The 26,317-nt window shown below is 44.7% G+C and overlaps 2 protein-coding genes across 13 annotated transcripts in view; one reads left to right on the top strand and one right to left on the bottom strand.

The window, feature by feature from the left end:
* Positions 1-1,864, top strand: part of MLH1 (mutL homolog 1) — an 84,426-nt gene extending 82,562 nt beyond the window's left edge. Inside the window, exons 18-19 of the mRNA XM_065932971.1 lie at positions 99-212; positions 1,400-1,864. Coding sequence (XP_065789043.1) covers positions 99-212; positions 1,400-1,567 — 282 coding nt within the window. The 3' untranslated portion in view covers positions 1,568-1,864. The remainder of the gene's footprint in view (positions 1-98; positions 213-1,399) is intronic.
* Positions 1,865-1,993: 129 nt separating this feature from the next.
* Positions 1,994-26,317, bottom strand: part of LRRFIP2 (LRR binding FLII interacting protein 2) — a 109,600-nt gene continuing 85,276 nt past the window's right edge. For 4 of the 12 annotated variants that reach the window (XM_065932972.1, XM_065932975.1, XM_065932973.1 and 1 more), the window contains 9 exons: positions 20,604-20,696; positions 18,103-18,195; positions 12,902-13,003; positions 12,552-12,684; positions 10,967-11,016; positions 6,350-6,473; positions 4,930-5,009; positions 4,257-4,361; positions 1,994-3,858 (listed from right to left, as the gene is read on the bottom strand). In XM_065932972.1, coding sequence (XP_065789044.1) covers positions 3,748-3,858; positions 4,257-4,361; positions 4,930-5,009; positions 6,350-6,473; positions 10,967-11,016; positions 12,552-12,684; positions 12,902-13,003; positions 18,103-18,195; positions 20,604-20,696 — 891 coding nt within the window. In that variant the 3' untranslated portion in view covers positions 1,994-3,747. The remainder of the gene's footprint in view (positions 3,859-4,256; positions 4,362-4,929; positions 5,010-6,349; positions 6,474-10,966; positions 11,017-12,551; positions 12,685-12,901; positions 13,004-18,102; positions 18,196-20,603; positions 20,697-26,317) is intronic. The other 8 variants (XM_065932978.1, XM_065932982.1, XM_065932979.1 and 5 more) reach the window with 7 other exon arrangements.

Below are 26,317 nucleotides of genomic sequence, written 5' to 3'. Positions count from 1 at the left end.
ACGTGTCCTTTTTAAGTCGTCTGTTATCTCCATTTAGAAATGAAATGTGTTTAAAGCATGTACATATGTTGACTTATTGAATTCTCTCTTTGGACCAGGTGAACTGGGATGAGGAAAAGGAATGTTTTGAAAGCCTCAGTAAGGAATGTGCGATGTTTTACTCCATCCGGAAGCAGTACGTGTCTGCAGAGTCGACCCTTTCAGGCCAGCAGGTATGAGGGCGATACACTCGGGCACTCCAGAACTGGGATGGGCGCTCACATGAGCCCGCCCCTCTCTGAACTCCTACGATCCAAGGCACATCAGCTTTAACACAGTGGTCAGCTCTTAAAAATTTTATCTCCTTCTGAAACACTACTGGGAGGTACCCCTAGAGTGATCTCACTGTCAGATGTACAGACAAGCCACTGTAGTGAGAAGCAGGTGGAGTCCAGGGCCCGGGGTCCGTGTCTCCCACTGTGAGCCTGGAAGGGGGTGCAGCCGCAGCCGGCACGTCCTGGCCAGTCTCCCCGTCTCTTGCGGCTTGTGCCTCACTCTGCTTCTGACACTGCTGCGCCAGACGGACCTGGCTGTAGTGGGTCAGGTTCCCAGCTCTTCTTAAGGGAGGGCCCTGGGTTCTGCATGTTTCCACGTCAGATGACAGCGCTTTTCAATCCACAGTTATTTTGGAGGTTTTGTTTGGGTGAGGAGAGGTGACTGAGACACAGGCAGTCCTTAGAATTTTGCAAGTTCTGTTTCAGACCACTGCAGTAAAGCGAGTTCACAAATTTTGGGGTTTTCCAGTGCATATAAAATGTTATGTTTACACTGTCCTGTCAAGTGTAATAAAGCATTGTGTCTTTAAAGCCAGTATATATACCCACATTTAAAAATGCTGTTGCAGAGATGCCACCAATAGATTTGGTGCAAGGTTGCCAGAACCTTCAATTTGTGTTTAAAAACAAAACCACAACAGTCTGCAAAGTGCAATAAAACAAGGTCTGCCTGTGGTGTCAGATGGACATGTATCACTTTATACACAGAACCGTCTTGGTGATCGCACCCGTCCTGAGGTGACGTGCGGTGCTCCAGTTTCATGGTGTGTTCAAAGGCTCCCAGGGCCTGTGGTGATTTGGGAGTGTACTTCCTACCGCTGCCATTGAGGCAGCACAGTCGGGAGGAGACCTCATTTTAGATGCCGCTACAGTGAGCACTGTCCCCGAATGGAAACAGCTCCCATCACAGAGCCACGGCTGAGCCTCTTCACCCTCTCATTGCCGTGCTCAGGCCCGCAGGATCCCTGCGAGGCTGGCCCGGAAAAGAGACCTCTCAGGCCTGAGGTCGCACAGCCCCACTGTAAGCCCCCATCTCTCCAGGCCCGGCGTTCCCTGGGATGTGGACTCTACCTTGTCTCTTCCAGAGTGAAGTGCCCGGCTCCGCTGCAAACCCCTGGAAGTGGACTGTGGAGCATGTCATCTATAAAGCCTTCTGCTCCCACCTGCTGCCTCCAAAACACTTCACAGAAGATGGGAACGTCCTGCAGCTCGCTAACCTGCCTGATCTGTACAAAGTCTTTGAGAGGTGCTGACTGTGGTCGCCTGGGGACTCGGGGGTGGTTTGTTCTTCCTTCTGAGTCCTGATGTCGGTAGGTGGAACTTTTACCTCACGTACGCCTTCTCACTAGGAGCGCTGCTTCATGTGTGGCAAACTGACTGTAAATAAATAGCCAAATTTGTCCTGAGCATGATTTATTTAATTTCATTACAAATGAAATTTACCTAGATCCATTTTCACCTAGTGTATACCTGATTGTGTTGAAGACTGCCAAAAGCAGTTTGAAAGCCTGTTGGACATCTAATAAATCTGAATGGCCTTGAAAATTTTATATAGATCATGCATTGATTTGATTCTTTATATTCTGATGCATTTCTAATATCAGGTGATAGACATTATGTTTTTTATGCTTTTAAAAGGCACCTGAACCTATAAGAGACTAATGGTATTGTCAGTTCAGCTTTCTACATGGTCAACCTATTAGTACCTTTAATAACTAATTAATTTAGTCTTAGTAAAAAAAAAAAAAAAAAGACAGTTGAACTGTCTTTATGCAATGCATAACAGGCATGAGTTTGTAAGTTAGCCTACTTTGTTAATGGCTATCAATTATACCAGCATATGATAAAGGCATTTCTAGGCATTCTTCTTTGAAGGGTGTTATAAAAATACAAACTTGAATTATCAGTGCCATTAAAAATAAGCTTAATATCAGCCTGCATTAAAGAAATGTGCAGTCAGCACCGGGAGGAAGAATGCCTGTAGTTTGGAAGTAAGTCCAGCTCACAAGGCTCAGTGAAGAAAGTTCTGCGGAAAAGAAGTGGAGCCATTCCATTTGGAAAAGACAGGGACAAGGACAGACAGCCCTGTGACCACAGGCGGAGGAGGAGGGACTCCCGAGGCCTGCAGCTGGACCACACAGCATGCCGGTGCCAGGTATGGGACTCCAGGACAGATCTGCATCCCAGAACATGCCTCCCCACCGCCCCCTCCTACACACCACCTGAAAGAAAACTTATAGGAAATCACCTCAGTTCAGGACATTGGTTTCCATATTTTTAAAAGATAATTATTCTAAAGAAGAGAATAATTTTTAGAGATTTTATTCATATTTAAGTTAACTTTATTATCTAGTTTCATGTCTAATTTTATCTTATGTGGCCTTAATTCATTAGACTTCCCCCGTATTTTTTGTGTAAACACGTTGAAGATACAATAATCACATCCATGAAACCACCTTGATTCTGAGAACATAGAATCACAAATACTGCAGCATGGCTACACACTCCACGGCAAAACCCTCGGAACTGGGTACCTTTAAGGATGAAACCAAAGTTCTTAAATGTGTTTCAGATTATTCTTCCTTAAGGAGAGAGGAGGGGCGTGAGCCCCATGATTTGTTTTAAAGGCTCCTCTTAACAGAACGAATGTGTCAGTAGCCAATTGTAGTCAGCAGAAGGGTGTGTTTAACAGACTCTTCAGGCCGACCTCCACCTGCCTGGCCTGCCCTTCCTTCTCCATTGGGCTGGTCTGAGGTTTCATTCCACAAATAAGCAGCAGATGAAAATACTTTACAAGATACAGCACAGCTGATGTGAAGACTAAGGCCCCTACTCTTACTTTAAGAGCAACAGGCCCTGGGCGCCCCTGCCCCATGCAGTAAAACAAGTTTTATATACACTCCCCATATCCTTTTCTAACATTTTCTTATATAAATTTAAATATCTTACAAAAAAGGCTTTTTCCTCCAAACATACAAATTTGAGTGAAACATATATTCCCCACCTGTGAACTTGTTTCTTCACTAAATATAAACGCTACCTGATATTAAGGGTAAGTGTCTCTTGGCCCCTGGAGATCACTGTAGTCTGAATTGCACCGTGGAGAAGGCACTTGTGTTTCTGAGGTCTCCAGGAAGTATCTCAGTGGGCGCTGAGCCGCTGTCCTCCAGAAACGGGCCCAGTCACTGAGGCGGCTGGGGAAAAATGGTGAGTAAACTTGATTCTAAAATTACGAAAATAAAAAGTAACGGCATGGACTAGTTCTTAGTCTAGAATCAACTACACACAAAATGTTCATTCATGAAGATTCAAACCTGTTTCATTCTCTCATAAATTATAAAATACAAAGTGGCTATCTGAATGACAAAGCCCAAACAGTCCTGAAAGGGGTCTGCGTTGGTGGGCGGAGGTCGCCCCCGGGGCAGGCGGGGCCCTACTGCTGGGCCAGCAGTGCCGTTCTGTTGGCCTTCATCTTCTCCAGCCGCTTGGCCAGGTGGCTGTTGGTCATCTCCATCTCCTCGATCTTGTCCAGTGCTGTTCGGAGCTGCAGACGGGAAGAGAGCGGTCACTCTCATGGTCAGAGACAAAGCCCGGCACGGCTTTCCTCTGCAGTCTCGGGGAAATGGAATCACTGGGGTGGAGGGGGTGGTCATATATGTCTTTTTTCAGCCAGCCAGAGGTGTGAACCAGTGGTGCTGAGAGAAAGGGCATACAGACATACAGAGACAGACCTCATTTAAAGCAAAAACTTTTCTATCTGAGCAAAACATAAAAGTAAATGGCAGTCCCCGTGCAGGTCAGAAAACCAACACAGAGTAAATGATTCCACTGCTGTGTCATTAAAGATTGGAGCCAGGATGAAAATCCTTACACAGCAAAGAATGTATTTCCAAAGGAGTTTTTTTTAGGAACGTATTTCGAGAAGCATAATACAGTAAGTACCTCTCTTTGTAGCTTCCTCTTTTCTGCTTTCAGTTCATCCTCGACTTTCTCCGCATTCTCAGCAGCGGTTTTGTATCTCAGCACCTGCCCCTCCAGGCGGTTGATCTGTAAATACGAGAACAGGCCTCAGGGGCTGGCACTAGGAGCCACCAGTTTTTTTGCAGCCAAGATGGAAACACGACAGATTCCAAGTAATCTAATGCTAACAAGCCCCTTCAGGGTGAGTCAGAGGTCTTCTCAGAACCCAACTGCTATTTATAAACCAAGAACTGTCATCCCTTGAGAGGATGAGCTGTGCAGTCATTACAGGGCCAGTTTCCCATGTTCAGTTTTATGATGACTATATTGTTTAAGAGCCACAGTAACATCCCGGGAGGAGACTCCCAGAATGGAGAAGTTGTTAGGCTTTCTGAAATGTACAGGAAGGGAATATATTATAAAGGACCATTTTCTTGAATTGGCTCCAAGAAATGGAAGTATAGCTTCGGTCCTCCTTCATAGAGAAGTTCACTGCTGGCTTCTCCACTTTAACATGGAGCTGTTCTAGAGATCCAGCTGCAGACACCGCTCAGAGAAACCTAGGCACTCACGCGGTTAGCCACTGAGAGGCAGGAAGCAGATGTGTTGTCGGGGGGACTGAAATCACTTGGTACCTTTCACAGGAAGGACTTACACTTTGCTCCAAGGTGGTTATATCCTGTTCCGCTTTAGAAAGCTTGAACTTGTATTCACTAATTTGTCTGTTGGCGTCTCCTAGGAGAGAAGAGAATAAACCACCTCTTGCAGGGATGCAGGGGGGCCCGCCTGCTGCCCAGGAGAGGGCTGTGCGGCGAAGAGCACGCAGGCCGCGCTGCCGTCACCCGGGTCCCGGCGCAGTGCTGCGGGCCGCTCCAGCGCGTGCTGCCACAGCACCCAGAGGAGATTCTGGTGTGTGCGGGCGCAGCTTGGGGCAGAGAGCCCTACTGGGAACGCAGCAGGGCCCGTCCTGGTTCCCCTTCTGCCCACCTCTGATCTCGAAGTCTAACCAGCCATTAAGGTCCTCAGTTTTCACCTTCTTCATGACCCTCTAGCTTCTCCTTCCTTTGTTCCTTTTTGCCCTCTTAGGACATTTATCATGTTTTCCTCACGTTATATAGAACATAGGAAAACACAGGTCCCCTGGTGCCTCAGCTTTTTGCGTCTACCTGTTTCCAGCCAAGTGCTCTGCACATGATGTATGCTTAATATTTGCTGAAGTAAATGCTTTTCAGTAGTATGTTGTGATAATGTGTTAGGGATAGAGCTGGAAATCATCAGCGGTATATCTGACCTAGAAGCAAACTATTTAAAACAAGTTTAGAAATGCTGGGGGAGAAAAATTCCTTCCAGCCATCCAAATTTAACAGAAACATTAATGGTAGTAAGTTAGTTCTAATGAAGCCTTTGTCCAAAAAGGCCTACGTGGCCTCACTCAGAATATGTAGATGAAAAGGTCATGGAGGAACCAGTTATTTTAAAATAAGTTATTAGAAATGCCTTATTCAAATTGGAAAAACAAAAGTCTCCCCTGTGTGGATTATACATTCTCCATATATAGATGTCTCCCTACTGTGGAATACTGTGAATACAGTAGGTGTTTTACAATATTCAGTAATATTGGGTCAAAAACAGGCAGGAAAACTGAATTTAGGTAAACTGAATGGGCTTACTTTGTGGCCTGTTCTAAATTCCATCTAGTAAAGTCAAGACTATTTCTGGGAAAACTCTAAAACCAGTCTGCATGGTGTGAGTGAGTTCCGAATATATACCTCCAATCATCTAAGATAAACTCCCCAGAAAAACTTATCAGTAAGAAGGAGGCTTACAAATGGCACAGGAGTGTGAAAAAGGACAGTGTCGTGATGTCACTAGCTGCAAGATGCTCTAGAAATCATGTCACCCAGGAGGGGAGAGCAACACCCAGGACAGCAGCCAGAAGCAGGCTCTTCAGTCCGTGACTGACTGGGACAGCTTTTCTGTCCACCTCAGGGCTGATCTTTGGAACCACAGGCCCGAGCAGCCCGCTCGCATCCCGCTCGCACCCCACCCCGGGGAGTGCGCCGGCCCAGCCTCACTCTGCATCTCGATGAGCTGCAGGTCTGAGCCGTTCTGTAGCTCCGCCAGGTCGCCGGCTGTGCCTCCGTCGCTCCTGGAGCCCTTCTGCCGCTCCTCCTCCAACTGCAGCTTCAGTTTCCTAATCTGAAGAGGAAGTAAGGGCTCATCAGCGAGGTCCAGCCTCTCAAATGAAACAGATGCTTGGCCCCATGGCCGCATCTTAGAATAAGGCCACAGATATTCACTCAGAGACCCTCTTCACTGTGCTCAGGTGCCGGAGGTCAGCTATGAACAAATGATCAAAAGGAGTGAGCTCCAGGACCGGGGGTCCTAATGAAAATAGCCAAAAAATAGCCATATTTCATTATTTGTGTTCATCTGTAGAAAAGCACATCTTTGGGTATTTTAAAATTTTTGTTTCAAATGGAAAATTCCACCATCAGTTGGATGTTTCTTGTTCTAATTTGAGAGTTAGGTTAAGTATTCTTATTTAGAAAGCTGTATACAGAAATAATTGGAAATATATTTTTGAGCTTGGCTACAAAATTTACCTTATTTTACCCCAAAATAAAGGCCATTTATAGTAGCTTACTCATTAATAGCCCCAAACAAGAAACTGTTGAAGTGTCCATCAACGGAAGGATAAAGCAAATAGCAGTTCATGTATATACAATGGATTACTGCTTGGCCAGAGAAGCGAATATACTGGTAACACATGCAGCAAAATGGTGAGTTTCAAGCTAAGTATATGCAGTGCAAGAAACTCCAGAAAATACAAACCAAAGAGGCAAAAAGGTACATTGGTGGTTTCCGGAGAAGGGGAGGAGGTGGGAAAGGAAGGAGGGTTTACAAAGGGACACAGGGACTTGGGTTATGCATGTTTTTACCATGTGGATTGGGGTGATGGTTTCATAGGTTGCTGTCTGTCCCCCCAAATTTCATACATTACAGTCCTAAGCTCACTGCCTCATCATGTGATCTTATTTTGGAAACAGTCACTGCAGAGGCTCTTAGTTGAGATGAAATGACACTGCAATAAGGTGGGCCCTGAGTCTAGTATGCCTGGGGTCCTTAATCAGAAGAGCCACGTGGACAGGGAAGCCGTGTGATGGCAGAGAGAACACTTACCAAGCCCAGGGACCCAGCGGCCCGCCGTCTAGAAGAGAGGCTAACCCCACAGGCCTCAGGAGGAAGCCGCGCTGCGGACACAGGACCCTGGGTTCCTCGCCTCCACAGTGGAGCCTGCCTCTGTCCTGCGCCGCCCATCCTGTGGTCTTTGTCGTGGCGCCCTTGGAAGCTAATCTGCGATGTGCATCTGCACATTGCGAGTGCGTGCCCAGCTGGCACCAGTGGTAAAGAACCCGCCTGCCAGTCCAGGTGACCTCAGAGATGCGGGTTCAGGCCTGGGGTCAGGAAGGTCCCCTGGAGGAGGACACAGCAGCCCACTCCAGCGTTCCTGCCTGGAGCATCCCATGGACAGGAGCCCTAGGGCCGCAGTCCGTAGGGCCACACAGAGTCGGGCACGATGGGCACACACAACAGCTGATTTTAGGCCAATTATAAGTTATCTACATTAAAAAAAATAGAAGATAAACTTGAGGGACTTTGGACTGGGAAAGAAGAAGGTCCAGTTGGAGACAGCAGTTGCATGAATGGAAAATGAGATTAGATGGACAGAAATGAGCTGCATGGGGAGGCCTCTAGCCCATCCCGTTTCCACACTGCACACAGCTGGGCTTGGAGCCTCAGGCAGAAGATGGGAGGCGCGCTCTTTAGAATTCTGATGAGCCTAAAATACAAGTCCAGCACACCCACATCGAAGGCTCCCAGCCACATCAAGCTTTACAGAAACTCGGATGGGCCCCACCAACAAGCTGCCCACCAGCTTTTTAGTATTCCACTTTTAAACTGAAAACTAAATAAATCTGCATAAAAGAACATCTGGAATGAAACAAACTACATAGAATAAACTAAAGGGGAACAAATCAACCGGCATATCAATATCGTCCGAGATAATGACTTCAGAAATACAACTCAGTAAAAATAAGAAGGTACAGTTGAGAAGATCTTTTAGAAAGCAGAACAAATGAGATGAAAGGGATAGAAACACAGGAGAAAGAATCTGAGTATCTGGCCTGAGCTCTATTCCCCTTCCCCCCAAGTCAGAAATCAAAGTCAAGTTCCCCAAATGCCTACAGCCCTTCCCACCAGAGACGCAGGAGGCAGCACAAGCAGAGCCCCCGTCCGCGCCCACACGGGCCACCTCTGGGCCAAGCCCAGGCCTCCCCACGCCTCCCATGCGCTTTCTCCTCAGGGGTCAAAGGTGAGGCTGCATGCTCAGAGCGCTGGCCGTCCTTAGCTCCATCCCCAGGGGGCAGAGGGACAGCTCGGCACTGGGCCAAGTCTGCCTGCCCCCCGCCATGGAGAAGGGTGAGCTGGGCACCAGGACTGAACCTGTCCTTCCTGACAACTCTGCCCTCTCAGCCACGACATCACTACCCGCCTCGGGTCGCCTTCCCTGTCGGTCCTGCTCATGTCCATCTCAGAAAGGCTCACCTCCCTTGCCTGTGCTCTTCCCCAAAGGGCCCTGGACGAGCCCGACTGTCTTCACGTCCTAACCTTCCCCAAAGCCCCACACTTGCGCTGCCCCCTCTGGTTACCTTGTGTCATCAGCAGCCTCTCCGTCCCCTCTGCACGGGCCCACTGCCCCAGCCTGCTCCCCCCCGAGGGGCTGCTTCCCCTGCAGGCAGGCAGTCCCTCGCCCCTGCTGAGCCTGTGGACGGGTCAGGGTCCCCTGCTCTCCTTGCACACTCGCCTCCCTCTGGCCCCCTGAACTCCTAATGCAGCTCCCAGTCACATCTCCTCTTTGTAAGTGCTCATCACTACCATCACCCCACTCTCGTCACCATTATAGCTCCTAACTCATACCCGCAAGGTTATTCCTGCCTGAATTGTTGGCAAATTCAAAATCCATCTGAGCAGAGGATCTCTTACAATGAATCCCTCCGTTTCTGGAACAAGGATCTGGCCACCTACTCCATCCCCGCCCTCAGCCATCGCTCCCACTGTCATGCACTAGATCTCGTCACTAGACACCAGCCAGCCCTGCCCAATGCAGTTCCGTGCATCTTCTGACCATGACTCTTGATCCTTCCAGTTTATTCTCTCTGCACCCAACTCCAAAAGTCCTTCCACCCCACTGGCCCTATGATCCACTGTCTGCATCTTCTCTCCAGTGTGCCTTGATGTCTTCCTAGGTTTCCCACAGACCTCCTTGGCCAGCTTAATTTCAAGGTCCATCATCACTCTGGCATATGCCTGCACCCCATCTGCCTGAGTCTCCTCACCTGCTAAAATCTAACACTCTGCTCACTCCATGCCTACACCTATGCTGCTAAACGTGCCTGGAGAAACAATAAATGCATTCATACAAAACGCCAAATGACATCACTGAACTTTCATAATACTAGCGAGAAAGGAGAGCATGCGCCAAGCTTTCAGAGGGGAAAAAACAGGTCACAGATAAAAAATAAAAAATCAGAATGTCCCTGAAATTCTCAATAGCCAAAGGAGGCCAGAAGACAATGAAGCAATTTCTTTGAAAAAGAAGATGAATGCAAGTGATTACAACAAAGAAGTCCACAACCACATCAAACTGTTAATCAAATAAAGGGGTAAGATGACATTTTCACTCCTGTGAAGTTAAGAAAAATTTACTGCCCCCAAACTGTCCTCTGGAAGCTACTGGGGGATGTACCTGAGCAAGAGAACGGAGGTAGAGGGAGGGAGGCCTAAGACGCTGCAGATGGGGTCCAGCCTGGAGCTTCCAGGCAAAGGAAACCAGATGACGAGCAGGGTGGGAAGGTCTCTGTCCCCAGGGAGCGAGCCAGCCTGTTCAGAAGGGCTGAGCCAGAGGCTCCAGGAACCAGAAAATGGGACTGAGGGAACACAGGATGCGTCTGAAACACCGAGTGTGGGCCGAAACTACTGCTGGAGAGCCTGCCGCTGGATGAGAAACCAGCACCTAGGGAACCAAGCGCATGACGAGGCAAACCCCAGTCCCAACTTGAGGGGAGCTGAGATGCGAGAAAGATGAAAGGACCCCAGAACACGCTCCGAGGTCCCGCCGTGCGCAGGGCTTACAGACCTCCGACGACACGGCCCGACTGGAGCCCCACTGTCCCTCTGTGGGGAGGGAGTGGGGACGGGAAGGACAGATGTTGGGCAGGGAGGCGGGGTGAAGCAAGTGAAGCCCCCACGCTCCATAGAGGGGTGTCACCGGGACCGCCTTAAACAGAACGGCCAGGAAGCAACCTAAGCACGTCACACAGAAGCATAGCGGGCGGTGCACACCGCAGTCAGCTACAGGGACCGAACAAGAGAGCCAGGGCGGGAACGTCCGTCCTAACAGGGCGTACAGAGCCGGCTGCCTGAACTGTGGCCTATACCTGTTTTTTTAAAGACTAGGAGACAACAAAGAGGTAAATACGACTTTTTATCCTTCAACTCTTACTGGAGTAGTGATATCTGAAATAAGCACAGGTCTTTCTAGTGCACATTTTAATTTGCTCACATTTTACGACATGATTTAGTCAGTTACAATTAAGATTACCTTCCCATGAGAAGAATGCGTTTACCTGTGATAGTAGCTCTTCCTTTTCCCCAGCGAGTTTTCGTAGCCTTACGTCTAAAACAAATGAAAAGTGTGTAATGATGTAGTATATAAACAATTTAAAATAATTCTTCAAATTCACAAATCGCAAACATCTGATAAACAATTTACCGTTTTGAGTATCAAAACACATGAAGGCTTTAATGATGAAAGGGAAAGTACTGGATGATTCAAGACATATTTCCACACAGCTGATGTTTATCAGGCACTGAATACAACACTTGCTCCCCAAAGCAGTGATTTTCCATGGGAAGACAAATGCAAGTACAAGGATCATTCCTCGTTTCAAAAATTTGAAAGTTTTACCAGGAGACAATCCCCTGAAAGCCAAGGGTACCCCCACAGGCTTTTAAGTCCTTAGAATGAGAAAACAAACTCCAGGAGAGAGGACAGGGCTGAGAATGAGCCTGAGGGGATGCTGGAGCAAAGAACGCCCAGGGACACGATGCCAGGAGCAGGCAAGGCCCACAAGGCCTGTGTGTGTGGGGACAGGGGTGCGGGCTCTAAGGCGTGGGCCGTCAAGGCTCGTCAGAGGCTCTGCAGCAGGACCATGTGGGCCGCCCCAGCCTGAGGGGATGGATGCTCCCTCCCAACATGCAGGAGAACAGGCCCCTTGACCGACGGGATGCTGACAGATGACGAGCTCCCCACGGTCAACCACGGTCACCGCCAAAGACTCCAGCCCCTCCCGCGAGGCAGAGGCAACCCTGCAGCTGCCTGTGGCCGGACACATCCGTGCTCCGAGGCACCCTCCGCTGCATCAGAGGGCCGACAGTTACACTTCCAGAGCCCCCTCATTGAGAGCGGGCCCGCCTCTATCATATACACATTCTTCTAGGAAACTGACACATACATGAAAATAAAAAAGGAAGAAAGATCACTTTTAATATAAAAGTGGCTGATGACACCGCATCCACCTGTGCCATCCTCGAGGACGGGATTCTGAGTGGACGCAGCAGATGGGCATCTTCCTGAGGGTAGTGTCGTCGGGCTCTCAAAGTGTCCAATTTCAGTGGCTTAGCCCTGAACACATAACTGACGGGGGGACTGTTGCAGAAACTAACACCAGTGGCTGGCAATTTGTTATGTAAGTGAATATTGAAATGCTAACTTTTGCTCATCTGTTTGTTGCCTTAAGAAGTGTGGTGGCAAAGAGCTACAGAATCCTGAGTCGCAAAACAGAAAACCAGATGCTCCTGTAAGAAGAAACTTAGAACATGCTCAGGAAGCCACCGACCAGCCCTCTGGCTCCCCAGGACAGATGTGCTGGATTCTCTCTTCGCAGAAAGTAGTGTTTAAATGACAAAGCCACACACACACCCACATGCTTCCGACCAGGGGCCTCACCCCCTGACCCTGCCTGGCAAGGGCCCACGTGCTGCTTTCCCAAGGTCACGGACGTCCGAGGACAGCGTGCCCAGGTGTCTTCCTCTCAAGAATGTCGAGAAGGCTCAGAGCGCCCTGGCTTTTGTTTCCAAGAGAGGATGTGCCCAGGTTGGATGTCCAGGAGGACAACACGAATCCCAGTCAACGCAGCGGCAGCGTCTTACCGAGCGGCCCTTCCCCCGCCGACTCCAAGACCTGGGCGGCTTCCTGAGACACCACGGTGATGGCCCCGACTGCGGGCTCCTGGTGGACGTCGCCGTTGGGAGTGCCGTCGGGGATGATGACTAGGCCATGTTTCTGCGGGGAGGAGGAGACTCGGTGTCACAGAAGGGCCCCCAGGGAAGCAGGAGGCGGCAGCACGGTGGCCCTGTGACAACACCCGCCTGCTGCGGGGACCCCTGGTCAGCACCAGCTCCGCAGACGGACTCACACCCCGGCTGTGGACGGGAGAGCTTCAGAGGCAGAGAGGACAGGGCGGCAGGAGGAGGAGCAAAGCGGCGAGGAGCTCACGTACCTCTCCCGCCTCCGCCGCTGCCTTCAGGGTGGCCAGCTCCTCCCGGAGCGCATCCCGCTCGCTCCTGAGGCAGCCCGCGTGTTCTTTCAGTTTCTCAAGGGCCTGGTTTAGATGGGGCAGCGGGAGAAAGAAGGGCAGAGAGAGAGCAAATGAAAGGGAGCAGAGCAGGACCGGATTCAACTTCAAAAAAGATAAAGCGTCAGAGACAAGGAGGCGTTAAAAGCTTTGGACACAAGCACTTAGATACGGAGGGAACACAGAGTCCTATGTATCTAGCTTCAGAAGAAAGCTTTGTAGAAAGTGGTTAATCGTGTGTAAATCTGGCAAAGCATGCTTACTGCATCAGGCAAGAAAACAAACCCTTTTTAGTCAATGAAAATAAACAGAGAAGGAAGGTGAAGAATAAATAATACTAAAATAAAGGTTTCCTGACAAACCTCCTAAGTATGCTTTTATCTGGTAGTCCAAAAACCCACATTTCATGTTAAACTGAGCAAGTATATTCAAGAATATACTTGATTTTTTTAAAAATAAAAAATGGGTTCTGGAATAACCAGTGTATATACAATGTATTTTAATTAAATACTGGCTGCAGTAATTGTCCTCTACGTCATAGGGTAAAATATTCCTCATATACCACTCAATGAAAAATAGCTAACCCCCCTATCCCAAATTCTCAAGGATCCGTTTTTGTTAATTAAATGCAACTAATGGTTATTTGCTTTTCTGATATACATTCAAAATGTGAAAAACTGATGAAATAAACCCAGCCCACTTATGGCAGGTAGCAGAATATGGGTTTGCAAACAGGTCATTGAGTCCCGGCATCTCCTAATTGATCTGTGCCTCAGTTTCCCCCAGAAGAAATGATGCTACCAGCACCACCCACTGGCCCAGGCTGAAAGGAGTACTCAGCGCCAGCACCCTGCAGTGCGGGAGATGCAGGAAGGTTCATGGAAAGCCGGCCTGGGTTCCACGTGTATTTTCCCTGTTGCTGCCTAAAGCTCACAGCTGTCAGAGCTGAGGACAGCGGACAGAAGCAGGAACACGTTTGGTCCATGCTGACATACTGTTACTTTATGTCATAAAATAGCCCAGACTTCAAAACCCACCCAGGTTAAGCAGTGTATGCAGACATCTAGCAGCTGGGCTATTTGAAAGAGCCTTTCTCTGCACATTTGTTCCTACGTTTAATGTTTTCTACCAGCGTTCCCGTTCATGCAAGAAGTTGAACTACAACAGGAATTCTCTTCTTGGTTTACAGAGTCTAAAAGTGGGCCAGCTGCTTAGTTACTCATTGCTGAACAGATGGACAACTTTCTAAATCAAAATCATTATATCCTACTTCCCAACCAGTAAGTAAATAAAGGATGATGGCAACTGCCATTTGTGTAGCTCCAGGTCTTAAAATTGATGTCTCTCATGTGTTTTTATATTTAATTTTTCCCTTACATACCCTGTACTTTTCTTATCCCCATTTCACAGATCAGAAAATTGAGGCTCTGACAGGCTATGTTTTCTACCCGAAGTCACAGTAAGTGGCAAAGCCAGAAAATGAACCCAGTTTTTTGGTTCAAAGCCCTAACATACTCTGCATGTATCGTCACCCCACGAAGGCCACACTGTCTTCCCTTACTGTCACCCCAGACGCCACTGGAAGAGCAGTTCACAGGACAAGTCCTATTCCTTCTTTGCCCAAACTGCAATGTGAACATCCAGCTTCCTCTTTCAACAATTTACATTCATGCTGTGTGTGGAGAGCCTGCCTGTAAGTTAGTAAGTGCATTCCCAACACCACAAGGCATTCAGTGGAACACTTCAAGCCAGTATTAACACTGTTACATTACGAGCAAGTGTAACATTAGGACAGCAAAGCCCAACAGCACTGTCCCATCCGTGGCAGCCTGTCCTCTCTGGGCTGGCTATTTTGGGTTATAGGTGTCCGCGCATTGTCGTGCCGTGCATCGCCACACACAGCGGGGACGGCGGCCACTGTCACAACATGCTCGATTGATAACACTGGAGAAAACCCCTTAGGAACAGACCAATTTGAAACTCGAGTTCTAGCAAATGCTAGCTACTACATGCCATTTGTTCCTCTTCTCAATCTTACAGCAGACTGTATCTTTACTTTTGGACTTTCAAATTTCACCTTCCCATAATTATGGGTGGGAAAATAAAATATATCCTGCAAATCTTCCCATCTTACCACAGAGTTTGAAGACTACTGAAATACCTTATAAGTGGACCAAATGTATTCACACTGGATCTGAAATCCTCTGTATTACCTGACCATATAATCACTACTCTTGGGCTTGTCTTCCGTAAGTGTTCCTACAGCAGATTTTTTTTAGGGTAAAAAGTACATGCTTGTGGAGCTTTAAATAATTTTTTACCCCTGACCTAACCTCAAATTCTAGTGTCAAGAAGCCCGAAAGGCTGAACTTTTGAACAACAGGTTATAATTACATACAGGCACAAATATCTTTAGTGAGAATGGGAGTGGGCCTTGGTGCTAGGCTATAGGGACATACAAGCCCTTCACACATACCCATTCTACACATGACCCCTGGGTGCTCAGAGCTACTCTGGTGCTAGATGAACAACCACTGGGGTCAATGAAATAATTAAAACTGAACTTGAATATGAGAATAAGGGCCATGTTCCTTCATGGAGCTACTAAATTTAAGTCTTGATAGTGAAGCTACAGACATGATACATCAGGTAGTCACAGATCATATTTAAAATGCATCTTTTAAAGATTCTATGGGAAATACACAGCTGAAATTAAGCAGAATTTGGAAAGAGGAACAGCCGTCTAATCCCATTAGGAACTGTTTAGAAGCTTGAGACTAGAGTGAAAATTTCTGCTAGCAAATTGAAGTTCTCTTCAGAGTTATACTGTAAACTAGAACTCCGTTTGTGCCCTCCCACCCAGCATTTAAAAATAAATGTTTTTTCTTAAATGTATACTTCATGTATATTTCTACATTTTTTGTGCTTGGATATAAGATATATTTCTTGTAATGTACTTGTTTTGTAAAAATCTACTTTGTATAAATTCTGTTATTTTTCTATGTTAAAAAAAAAAAATGCATCTTTTAAAAGCCAAGGGAGGACCACCTCACACACATAATGATGGCTACTACAAAAAAATAAATGAGTGCTGGCAATGATGGAGAGAAACTGGAAGCCCGGTACAGTGCTGGTGGAAAGGTAAAATGGTGCAGCTGCTATGGGACACAGTATGGTTGGTCCTCAAAAAGTAAACTACATATAACATAGAAGTTCCCCTCCTGGGTATGTACCCGAAAGAAACCACCAGAAGAGACTGGCAAGCTCATGATCACAGCAGCAAAAAGACGGGAGCAACCAAGTGTCCATCAATGAATGAATGAGTCCACAAAGTGTGGTACACACACCCTGGAGTATCATTCAGCCTTCAAAGGAAGGACTTCTGACATATGCTATGACATGTCTGAACCCTGAGGACATATGCTGAACTGAAATAAGCCAGTCGCAAAAAGACAAATACTGTATGACTCCACATATGAGGTACCCAGAGTAGTCAAATTCATAGAAACGGAAGTAGAATGGGGGCTCCCAGGGGACACACGAGGGGACCTGGGGAGTAGTTGTTTAATAAAGTTCAGTTTCAGTTCTGCAAGATGCAAAGAGGTTCTGTGGAACCTCCAATGTGAATGAACTTAATACTACCAAACTCTTCACTTAGAAATGATTTAAATGGTCAATTTTATGTTATTTTTTGTATGTTGCCACAACAACAACAAAACAACTTTTTAAAGCAAAAGAGGGACAAACTTTTGATGCATGAAGCACCTTGGATGAATCTTAAGGGGAATTATTCTGAGTGAAAAAAATGTAATTCCAAAGGGTTATATACTGTACGATCCCATTTATAAAACATTCTTAAGATGACAAATTATAGAAATGGAGAAGAGCAGTTGCCAGCACCTGGGACAGTGATGCTGAGGCAGCAGACATGACTACAAGAGAGCAATAGGAGGGACCTCTTACAGTGACGAAAATGTGCTCCATCTAGAGTGGATCAAGATCAACACCCTGATTGTACTACAGTTTTACAAGATGTTACATTTTGGGAAAACTGGATAAAGGGCATACAAGATCTCTGCATTAATTCTTACAACTGCATGAGAGTCTAGGATGATTTCAAACATTTTTGAAAAGTTTGGGCTTCCCAGGTGGTGCTCATGGTAACAAACCCGCCTGCCCACGCAGGAGATGGAAGAGATACGGGTTCAGTCCCTGGGTTGGGAAGATCCCCTGGAGGAGGGCATGGCAACCCACTCCAGTATTCTTGCCTGGGGCTCCCATGGCCAGAGGAGCCCGGTGGGCTGCAGTCCAGGGGCTCGAAAAGAGTTGGACATGACTCAGGGACTGAGCGCCACCACCACCAGCTAATTTCAAGCAGAACAAGACTTCCTTAGGTCCTCAGGCCACAGGTCTCCTCTCTTTTCTTTCATCTCCCCTGACAAGGTGAGTCTCCGGAACAGAGGTCCTATGCCATGAGGCGGTTGCTAGTCAAAAGGCTACCTGGGATGAGCTGGCAGGAATGTTTTCAGTCTCTGGAGTTCTTGGGATCTACCTGAAGGGCTTAGCAAAAAGGCAGAGAACTTCTTCCTTATCTGGGCCCCTGCTCTGGGGAGTTATGAGGATATAATTAGAGGAGACGTCACAGTTTGGCAGCGCCAGCAAAATCTTACATTCCTATCCACTTCCGTAATTAAAATGATTCTGATCTCTTCCTATTTTATTCAACCAAAGATTTATGGGATGTTAATAACTTCTCCCCCAGCCCCTATCCTCTGCTGCTTCTCCAGATTCTTGCAATGTGAGAGTATCAAATTACCCACAGAGTTTGAATTAAATGCCTGTGGCTGTTTCTGCACAAAAATCCTGGGAAAATAAAGAACAACTTCCTTAGAAAGCTCTTGCTTGTACATTTTACAAGCCCAGAGTCAGCTGGAGAGAAGAGTTCTTTCCAGGCATAGGATCAGGTTTTCCCAGGGAACCTTCTGTCTTCTGCTAATTTATATTTCACTCTGTATAAATGCTCAAAGATAATCAAAGGACAGAACTTTAGGAATCTCTAAATTACATTTACATTGGTCTAGTCCTTGTCTGTGAGCTTCGGGCCAAAGCCCAGTTTCACTTCATACCCTAATGCTCTTATCTTTCCAAAGCAGCGTCTCCTGGAGTTCGAACACCTCTTTTGTCATGGTGTCTATTTTCTGCTGCATATGCTGCTTCTCCTGCAGAGGAAGAGGGGAAGAGGAAAAATGAAAGAGCAGGAAGAAAAAGAGGACGGGGTGAGGGGGAGGAAAGCAGAAGAGAAATAAAGCTGATAAAGAAACTTAGCTAAAGGAGAAAGGCTGTGATGAACAGGAAAAGCAAGAGCTGCTTGTTGGAAGGAAGGAGGACACGCAGTGTCTAGGCGTCGTGACTGCCACTGGCCTGGTGCTGGGCCAGCCAGCGAGGGGCCGGGGACGGCGGTCCCAGCCACAGCCAGCCAGTGGGCTCCTGGATATGCCCAGCTAGCTCCGCGCGTGTACTATTCCACTCATGACTGCCCTTCCTCCAACACGGGACACTTACACTTCTAGAGAGGGGAAGTCAGACCTGCTTATGAGCACGGGACCCTTATCACTGACAACAAGCAGGAGTTTCTGAGCTCTTTTTTAAAAGCAGAACTGGAAAAAACATGAGAGGGACGGACACAGTTCAATCATGCTCAATTTCCTTTAGCAGCATCTATGATAGCAAGAACATCATAAATTACAAATGATCATTAGCAGTTTTTAGAAACGCTTGAATTTTAGCATTCAGCAATTCTTAACTCTTTTGAGGAGGCAGTGATGCACAATTTATACCCTCTTATATTTAGCAGGTTTCATTTCTGCATTACTGGTAAATTATCACCTCCTACCTTCCCTACTCACACCTCTCATGTATTTACCACATGGTTCTCAATTCTAAAGACCAAAAAGCATTATTTTGGCATAGCCAAGACTCTTCAATTGTAAGTAAATGCGTATATTAACATCTGGTGGTGGTTTAGTCACTAAATCGTGTCTGACTCTTGCGACTCTATGGACTGTAGCCCTCCAGGCTCCTCTGTCCATGAGATTTCTCAGGCAAGAATACTGGAGTAGGTTGCCATTTCCTTCTCCAGTATTAATATCTGAAGGATGTTAATTCTAAACATAAGAAAATACCTAAAACTAAAGTTTGTATACCCGGCACCTTAGGCTTTAAATTGAGAGACCATACTGACAAATTGTAAAAGTCAAGCATTAAAATTCCTCTTAAATGCAATCATCGCATTAAAAATCAGAACACTTAATCAGTTCTAACGTAAGTTACTGAATTTGAGAAGCAGCTCCCAAAGCAGTTTTATCATTCTTTTGAAATTGTAATGGGGAAAAATTATACATTTTAACTAGAAAAAGAAGTGGCTGGCATACTGACACATAAAAACAAGAAGACAGAAAGGGAGAACTCGCACATTATTTTTAAATGCCAGCAAGAAACAGTGTGGATAATATACTTCTTGCCATATATGGTAAACCAGGACAACTAACTCCATATGTAACCTGATATTTTCAAAGGGTTATCTGTGTTTGCATTTAGAATTCACAAATTCTACCCGCTTTCAGCAAGCCAAGTTCAGTTATTCTCAAGAATGACAAAAAAGTAATATAAATCCGCAAATAGAATCACTTCTTTTCCTCGATTAAATCATTTTTAAAGTCATTCGCATGGGGGGAGGTAAAGTGAGTCAGATCCGCTGGGGGAAGAGAAAAAGGAGGGGGGAAGTAGCGGGGAGGGGAGCTCTGAACCACTAGGGACATGGATGAGCTGAGCGTGACACATGAGGCAGCATCTAAGGGTCGCTGGAGCGGGCCTCCCTGACATCACCACGGCACCGCCGCTCATTAACACGAGACGCACGTGGCGGGAAACCACGCCGAGGAAGCAAGCAGGAGCCAGTCCCAACAAACCTAACCCCATATTTATAAAAAAATGGCAACCTCGAGAGGAAAACCACATTTAAAGAAAAACAGAGATGCATGCCAGGTAGCAGGCCCAAAAGGATGAGAACTGCCATCAAAGGTTCCTGGAGGCCCACAGGGCTCCCCTCCTAGGACCCTGCCATGATCCCAGAGCTCCTTGCCAGGGGAACCTGAGCTGCAGCCTCAGCCAAGCTTCGCCTTCTGTCTCCCACCAGGCATCCAGGCAACTTCTTTCCATTTAGCCATTTCAGAAATGCACTTAGCTGAGTGAAGATCAAACTTCTTCTTCCCCAAGAATCATGTCCCAAAATAGAGTATTTACTACATTCCCAAGAACCATGGTACTCTGAGGGGTTTCCTTTTGCCCACTTCCTAAGGTATCTTTAGGGAAGAGTGTGCTTAGGAATAAAAGACAGTAACCAAAGCTTCTGCTATTAAAAAGAAAATACTTACAGGGGTTACGGCATTAATTTTTTAAGCCTGCTCTCATGTTTCACACTTGTAAAATGTTAGGGTGCGGCCAAATGTGAAGAGACAGGTACAGGGTTTGTGGCATTTTAACCCCCTTCCCTCCCAACACACATGCCCTCATTCCATTTGGCACATTTTCTCCTCAAAATAGGTATCTCCACAGTTCCCGGACGTACCTCAATTAGCTCATCTCTTTGTCGGAGGCCTTCTTTAAGCTCATCCATCTTGTGCTGTAGCACGCTGCACATATGTTTCTGCCTTTCTAACTCCTGTTATTAAAGAAATGATACGGTTAACACAGATGGTGGCACAGGACAGACGGATCAGCTACAATATAGCGACAGAGAGGCTGTGTGTGACCCCAGAAACACACCTGCGCTGCCATGCACTGTAACTTAGAAAAATTCTGTGTTCTACGAAAAGGCTCAGGAAATTCTCAATTTTCATCTCATATGATTACATATCTAGAAAATCCAAACTAATCAATGGCAAAATTACTTTGAATAATGAAATGACTTAGTAAAACCACAGCTTATAAAATTAACATGCAAAATTCAAGAAGTGCCACAGATCAAAATAAGAGAGAAGATGCAAGAAAGACACTATCAAAAAATAAAATACATACACGTAAACTTGTAAGATATACCCAAAATATATACGAGGAAAATAATATAAAACATTCCTGGAAGACAGAGACGTAGGACTGAACCAATGGAAAGGCATGCCATATTCTTGAATAAAACGATGCATCATAAAAACATAGGTTCCCCCTAAAATAACCTATGCATTAAATGCAGTCCAAATAAAAATAACAACAGGTTTTTCTCCCCATAGAGCAACATAAGTTGATTATAAAGTTTATTTGGGAGAAAAACAAGGAAAAATAGCTAGAAAAACATAAAAAAAGAAAGCTAACCTTACTAGATACTGAAACAGTACTACATGGCTTATATAATTAAAAATGCTGTAATGGCTCATGAATACAGACCAACGGAATAGAATAGAAAATCCAGAAACAGGCCCAATCACATATTAAACAACGACAAAACAAAAAGCGGTTCAAATCAATGAGAACTCAAGCTAGGCTTTTAAATTAGCAGTGTTGGCATAACTGGATATAAACACGGAAGAAGAAAACTGGAACCGAACTTCACAGAACACACCAGAAGAGAGGCACTGAAGGAAAAGGGAGAGAAAACCAGAGACAGAAGAACGGAAGTGAGACACATGGTCACTAGAGAAAAGGTGAGTGTATCGCCATAACCAAGGAGTGGATAGAACATTACCAAAACATGACTCAAAAATCCACAAACAAGAAGGGGAATGGGGTAAAAAAATTGGACTACGTAAAAATTTAAAACTTTTGGGAAACTCCCTGGAGATCCAATGGTTAGGGTTTTGTGCTTCCACTACAGAGGGCGGTGGTTTGATCCCTGGTTGGGGAACTAAGATTCCACAAGCAGTTGCAACGGTGCCAAAAAACAAAACAAAAAAACAACTTTTGCATGGCAAAAACACTATAAACAAAGCAAAAAGACAAGTGACAAATGACTACAAAAAACTGTTTTACTAAGTCATATCAGAGACAAAAGGATACCATCTTTCCATATAGAGCCTCAAAAATTAGAAATAAGGAGGGGAAAAACCCTACTATTTATTAGAATAGACAAAAAAAAAAGGGACAGTTCATAGAAAAAGAAGTACATTGCTCTGAATATGAAAGGATGCCCATACTAAGAGAAATGCAAAATAAAACTGTGTTTCTCACCAAAACACCAGTAAAAGTCCCCAAACTTAACACTAAACTCAGGGGAAAGTAGTACGGAGAAGGAAACTGGCCCTCTCTTACAATATGTGGGAATACAAAATCGTACAATCCCGACAAAGGAGAGTCCACCACATCCAGCAGGGCCACCAGGCCTTCTGACCCAGCAAACTCACTTTTCTGACTCGCACAGATACCGGCAAAAATATAAAAAGACCTATGCAGTACATTGGTTTTGCAGGACTATTTTGAAGAGCAAAAACCTGCAAACAACTCAAATGTCCATTAATAGGAAACTGGTGGTACAAACTGTAGTATAAGTGATTAAAAAAAAAAGAAAGAGGAAAAGCTCTTTATATTAGCCATCAGGTGATAAAGTCAAGATACAGAAAAATAGTACAGTATGCTACCATTTTCTAAGAAAGGAGAAACACAAATATATTTAATTTTTTGAATGGGGAAAAAAGTCTTCTTAGGATTAAAAAAAAGTGGGAGGATAATCTATTTAATTAAAAAAATCCCCTTAAGGAAGGAGAAAATCGGGAAGAAGAGAATGAGACAAAAGACTGACTTCTTTGAATACATTTTTGTTACTGATTTGACTTCAGATCTGTGTAAATAATTCACAAATTGTGTAAAAAATTTCACTGTGGAAGCAACCCAAGTGTCCATTGACAGATGAAGGATAGACAAAATGTGGTACATAAGTACAGTGGAGTAGTGTTCAGAAGAAAATCTCGTCACATGCTACAAACGTGAGTGAGCCCTGAGGACAGTATGCTAAGTAAAATAAGCCAGTAACAAAAAGACAGAGATGACCCCACTTATATGAGGTACCTGGGGGAGTCACTCATAGGGACAGGAAGCAGAACTGCCGCCAGGAGCAGGAGGAGGAACTGGGGGGTTATTCAATGGATACAGAGTTTCAGTTTTATAAGATGAAAAGTTTTCAAGAGCTGTTACACAACAGTGTGAATAAACATAAATGAAATGCACACTTTAAAACAGTTAAGATGGTAAATTTTGTTATATGTTTTTTTTTACCACAATTAAAAGTAAAAATAATTTCATAATAAAAAATTTGAAAAAGCAATTCCTAAATATTGAAAGGAAAATGTAGTGAACCTAGTTGTATGTATTCAGTTAGTGATATAAGCACAGAGAAACTATTTCAAGTAACTTTAAAAACAATGGTTGTACTATATACAGCCAAGCAGTAAAATAACAACCAAACAGAGAAAAACAAACATGCTTTTAACTATTTTCAGTAATTATACTGCTGGTGGTAATGGTGGTATTGCTATTCTAGGTACTGTGGGATAAAGTGATGAAAATAGAATATAACAAAATTACCCCCATCCCGAGTGACTCTGAGAACTGGTAACAGAAGTTTCTGTTTCTTCTGGGAACAGAAGAACTGAAACAGAAGTTTCAGAAGAAGGAGATACACATATGTAAGATAGAGAGGTCAAGTAAAAATCCGGTGTGAATATAAATTAACACTATACACGTTTTGACTTTAAAAACAAAAAAGACCCCGTGTACACATCGCCCTCACACAGCCACTGAAAAGGCCCAGAGAGTCACCAGCGCCGTGGTGCACGTGCCCTGAGCACCCACACCGCTCCAGCAAGAGAGAGCCAGGGCTCCCTGGGCTGACAGCTGATTCAGGTCTGGAGCAGAAAATGCACCAGACAAGCCCTGAAAACTTGCTTACACTACACAGCAAAGAAGCTATCACAACCTATCAGACTCAGGTCGAAATTACTTGGGAATCAACCTGAAGATGTTCACTTTAGATAAACGTGGGACAACTTGAAAATCGGTAAGAATAAAGCTACAGTGGATGGAAATCATCAAATTCCTGCCTTCATAATGGTTTTTTAAAAATAATAGTAATTGGTCACTGTGAGAGGATGCTAAACAATCAATTCCTTATTTTGAAAACTTGTAAACAAAGGAAAAGAGTCATGCTTTTATCTTGCCTTTCCTATGTAAACTGTTGCACTGAGTAATAGGGATGAGAGGCAATTTACACTAATAAATAAAGCAGAGTCAAGTGAAAAGACAAGTCATGGAATGGGAGAAAATACTTGCCAGCCACGTATTTGATGAGGAACTTTGAATCTAGAATATACAAACCCTAACAATGCAATAACACAAAGATAATCCAATTTAAAACCAGGCAAAGGATCTGAATAGATGTTTCTCCATAGAAGATGTACAAACAGTACACATAACAAAATATACTCAAAATCATTAGTCATCAAGGAAATGCATTCTAAAGCCACATCTCCCAGGATGGCGAGGAAGAGACTCAGATAAGAACAGGTGTTGGTGAGGATGTGGAGAAATCAGAATCTGCATACACCACCGGAGGGAACAGAAAACGGTGCAACCACTTTGGAAAAGGGTCTGGTTATTCCTTAAATGTTTAAACACAGACTTGCCGAATGACCCAGCAATTCCACTCCTAGGTATAATATTTAAAAGAAAGACGAATGTTCCCACAAAAAACTTGTACACAAATGTTTATAGCAGCATAATTCATCACAGATAAAAAGTGAAAAAAATGTCCACCAACACACAAATGGATAAACAAGGTATATCTATACAATGGAATATTATTAGGCTATAAATAGGGATGAAGTACAGATGCATGTACCACACAGATGAACTTGAAAATATTAACCAAAGTGAAAGAGGCCAATTATAAAAGATCACATAGTATACGACTCCACTGATATGAAAGGCAACTAACTCTACAGAGACAGAAAGTAGAACCAACACTTAGGGCTGAGGGGCCGAGAGCGAGAAGACTGCTGAAGGGTACAGGGCTGCTTTCTCACGTGATGAAACATTCCAAAATTGGTTGTGGTTGCACTTGTCTGTGAAGATGCAAAATAACCCACTGAACTATACATTTAAGATGGATGAAGTATGTGGTATGTGAATTATATCTCAATAAAGCTGTTTTAAAACAATGATGGAAAAATAAAAGAAAGCAGTAAAGATAAAAACAGAATGTCATTTTGCCACCCCTAACCAACTAGTGGATATAAACACCCTGTTGCAGTATCAGAGAGATGCCCTATACCTGGGCCTCCTGAAGGAAAAGAATCTATGAAGTAGACTGAACCCACATGTGACTAAACCTCTAAACCTAACTATTTATAGGAAATACAGAAGAAAAAGGAGCATGGTAAAGAACCAGTTAATGAAACAGCAAAATCCCCAAGACTGTCAGAAACTGTTAAGACCAGCAATCCAGTTTCTTCAACCCATAAACTGCAAGAGAGAAAAAGAGATGAAAGGAAACCTATAAATAGAGATTTGTAAGGCATGACAACCAACGCCAATGTGTGGAACTCATCAAGACTCTGATTAAGTGTAAAAAAGAAAAATCATTTATGACTTTTGAAACTGAAATTTTAACAATGACAGGATATATAGTATGAAGGAATTATTCTTAACTTTTCAGATGTAAAATGGTATTGCCATTATATTTTTAAAAAGAGAGTACATGTTTAAATTCATATTAAATTCAGGAATATTCTGGCAGTCTAGTGGTTAGGACTTGGCACTTAATACTGTCCAAGATCTGGGTTCAATCCCTGGTCAGGGAACTAGGATCCCACCAGCCATACAGTGTGGCCAAAAATAAATAAATAAAATAATAAACTCATATTAAAATATGGGGTATTTAGGACTTGTTTCAAACAGACCGGGTGGCGGAAGCAGACATGGTAAAACTGGCTATGCATCGATGCCCTGTCTGTGATCAGTGACGGGTTCGGGAAAGTTCATTATACTCTTTTTTTTTTTGGTCTGTTTAAAATCTGCAGTAAAAGATTTTGTTAAATCTCAGATAAACCAAAAAAAAAAGAAGAAAAGGAAAGAAAAAAGAAAAAGAATTCCCTACGATAATGCAGACATTCCTAACCAGGCATTCCGTCCCTGAAGTATAGACCCAACATGTAGGACACAGTTACCATAATCCCAGCAGAAGACACGAAAGACATTTTGAAAGGTGGCATGAATATTGTTGTGCAAAAGAACAGGAACATCTGTATGAAGCAGTATCTGTTCAGGAGGAGAGAGGTTGGGCTGAAGGTGCATCACAGA

Source organism: Muntiacus reevesi, chromosome 4, assembly GCF_963930625.1.
Source record: "Muntiacus reevesi chromosome 4, mMunRee1.1, whole genome shotgun sequence".
Lineage (NCBI taxonomy): Eukaryota > Metazoa > Chordata > Mammalia > Artiodactyla > Cervidae > Muntiacus > Muntiacus reevesi.
Note: the sequence above shows the minus strand (reverse complement) of the source record. Positions and strands in the feature narration are given on the sequence as shown.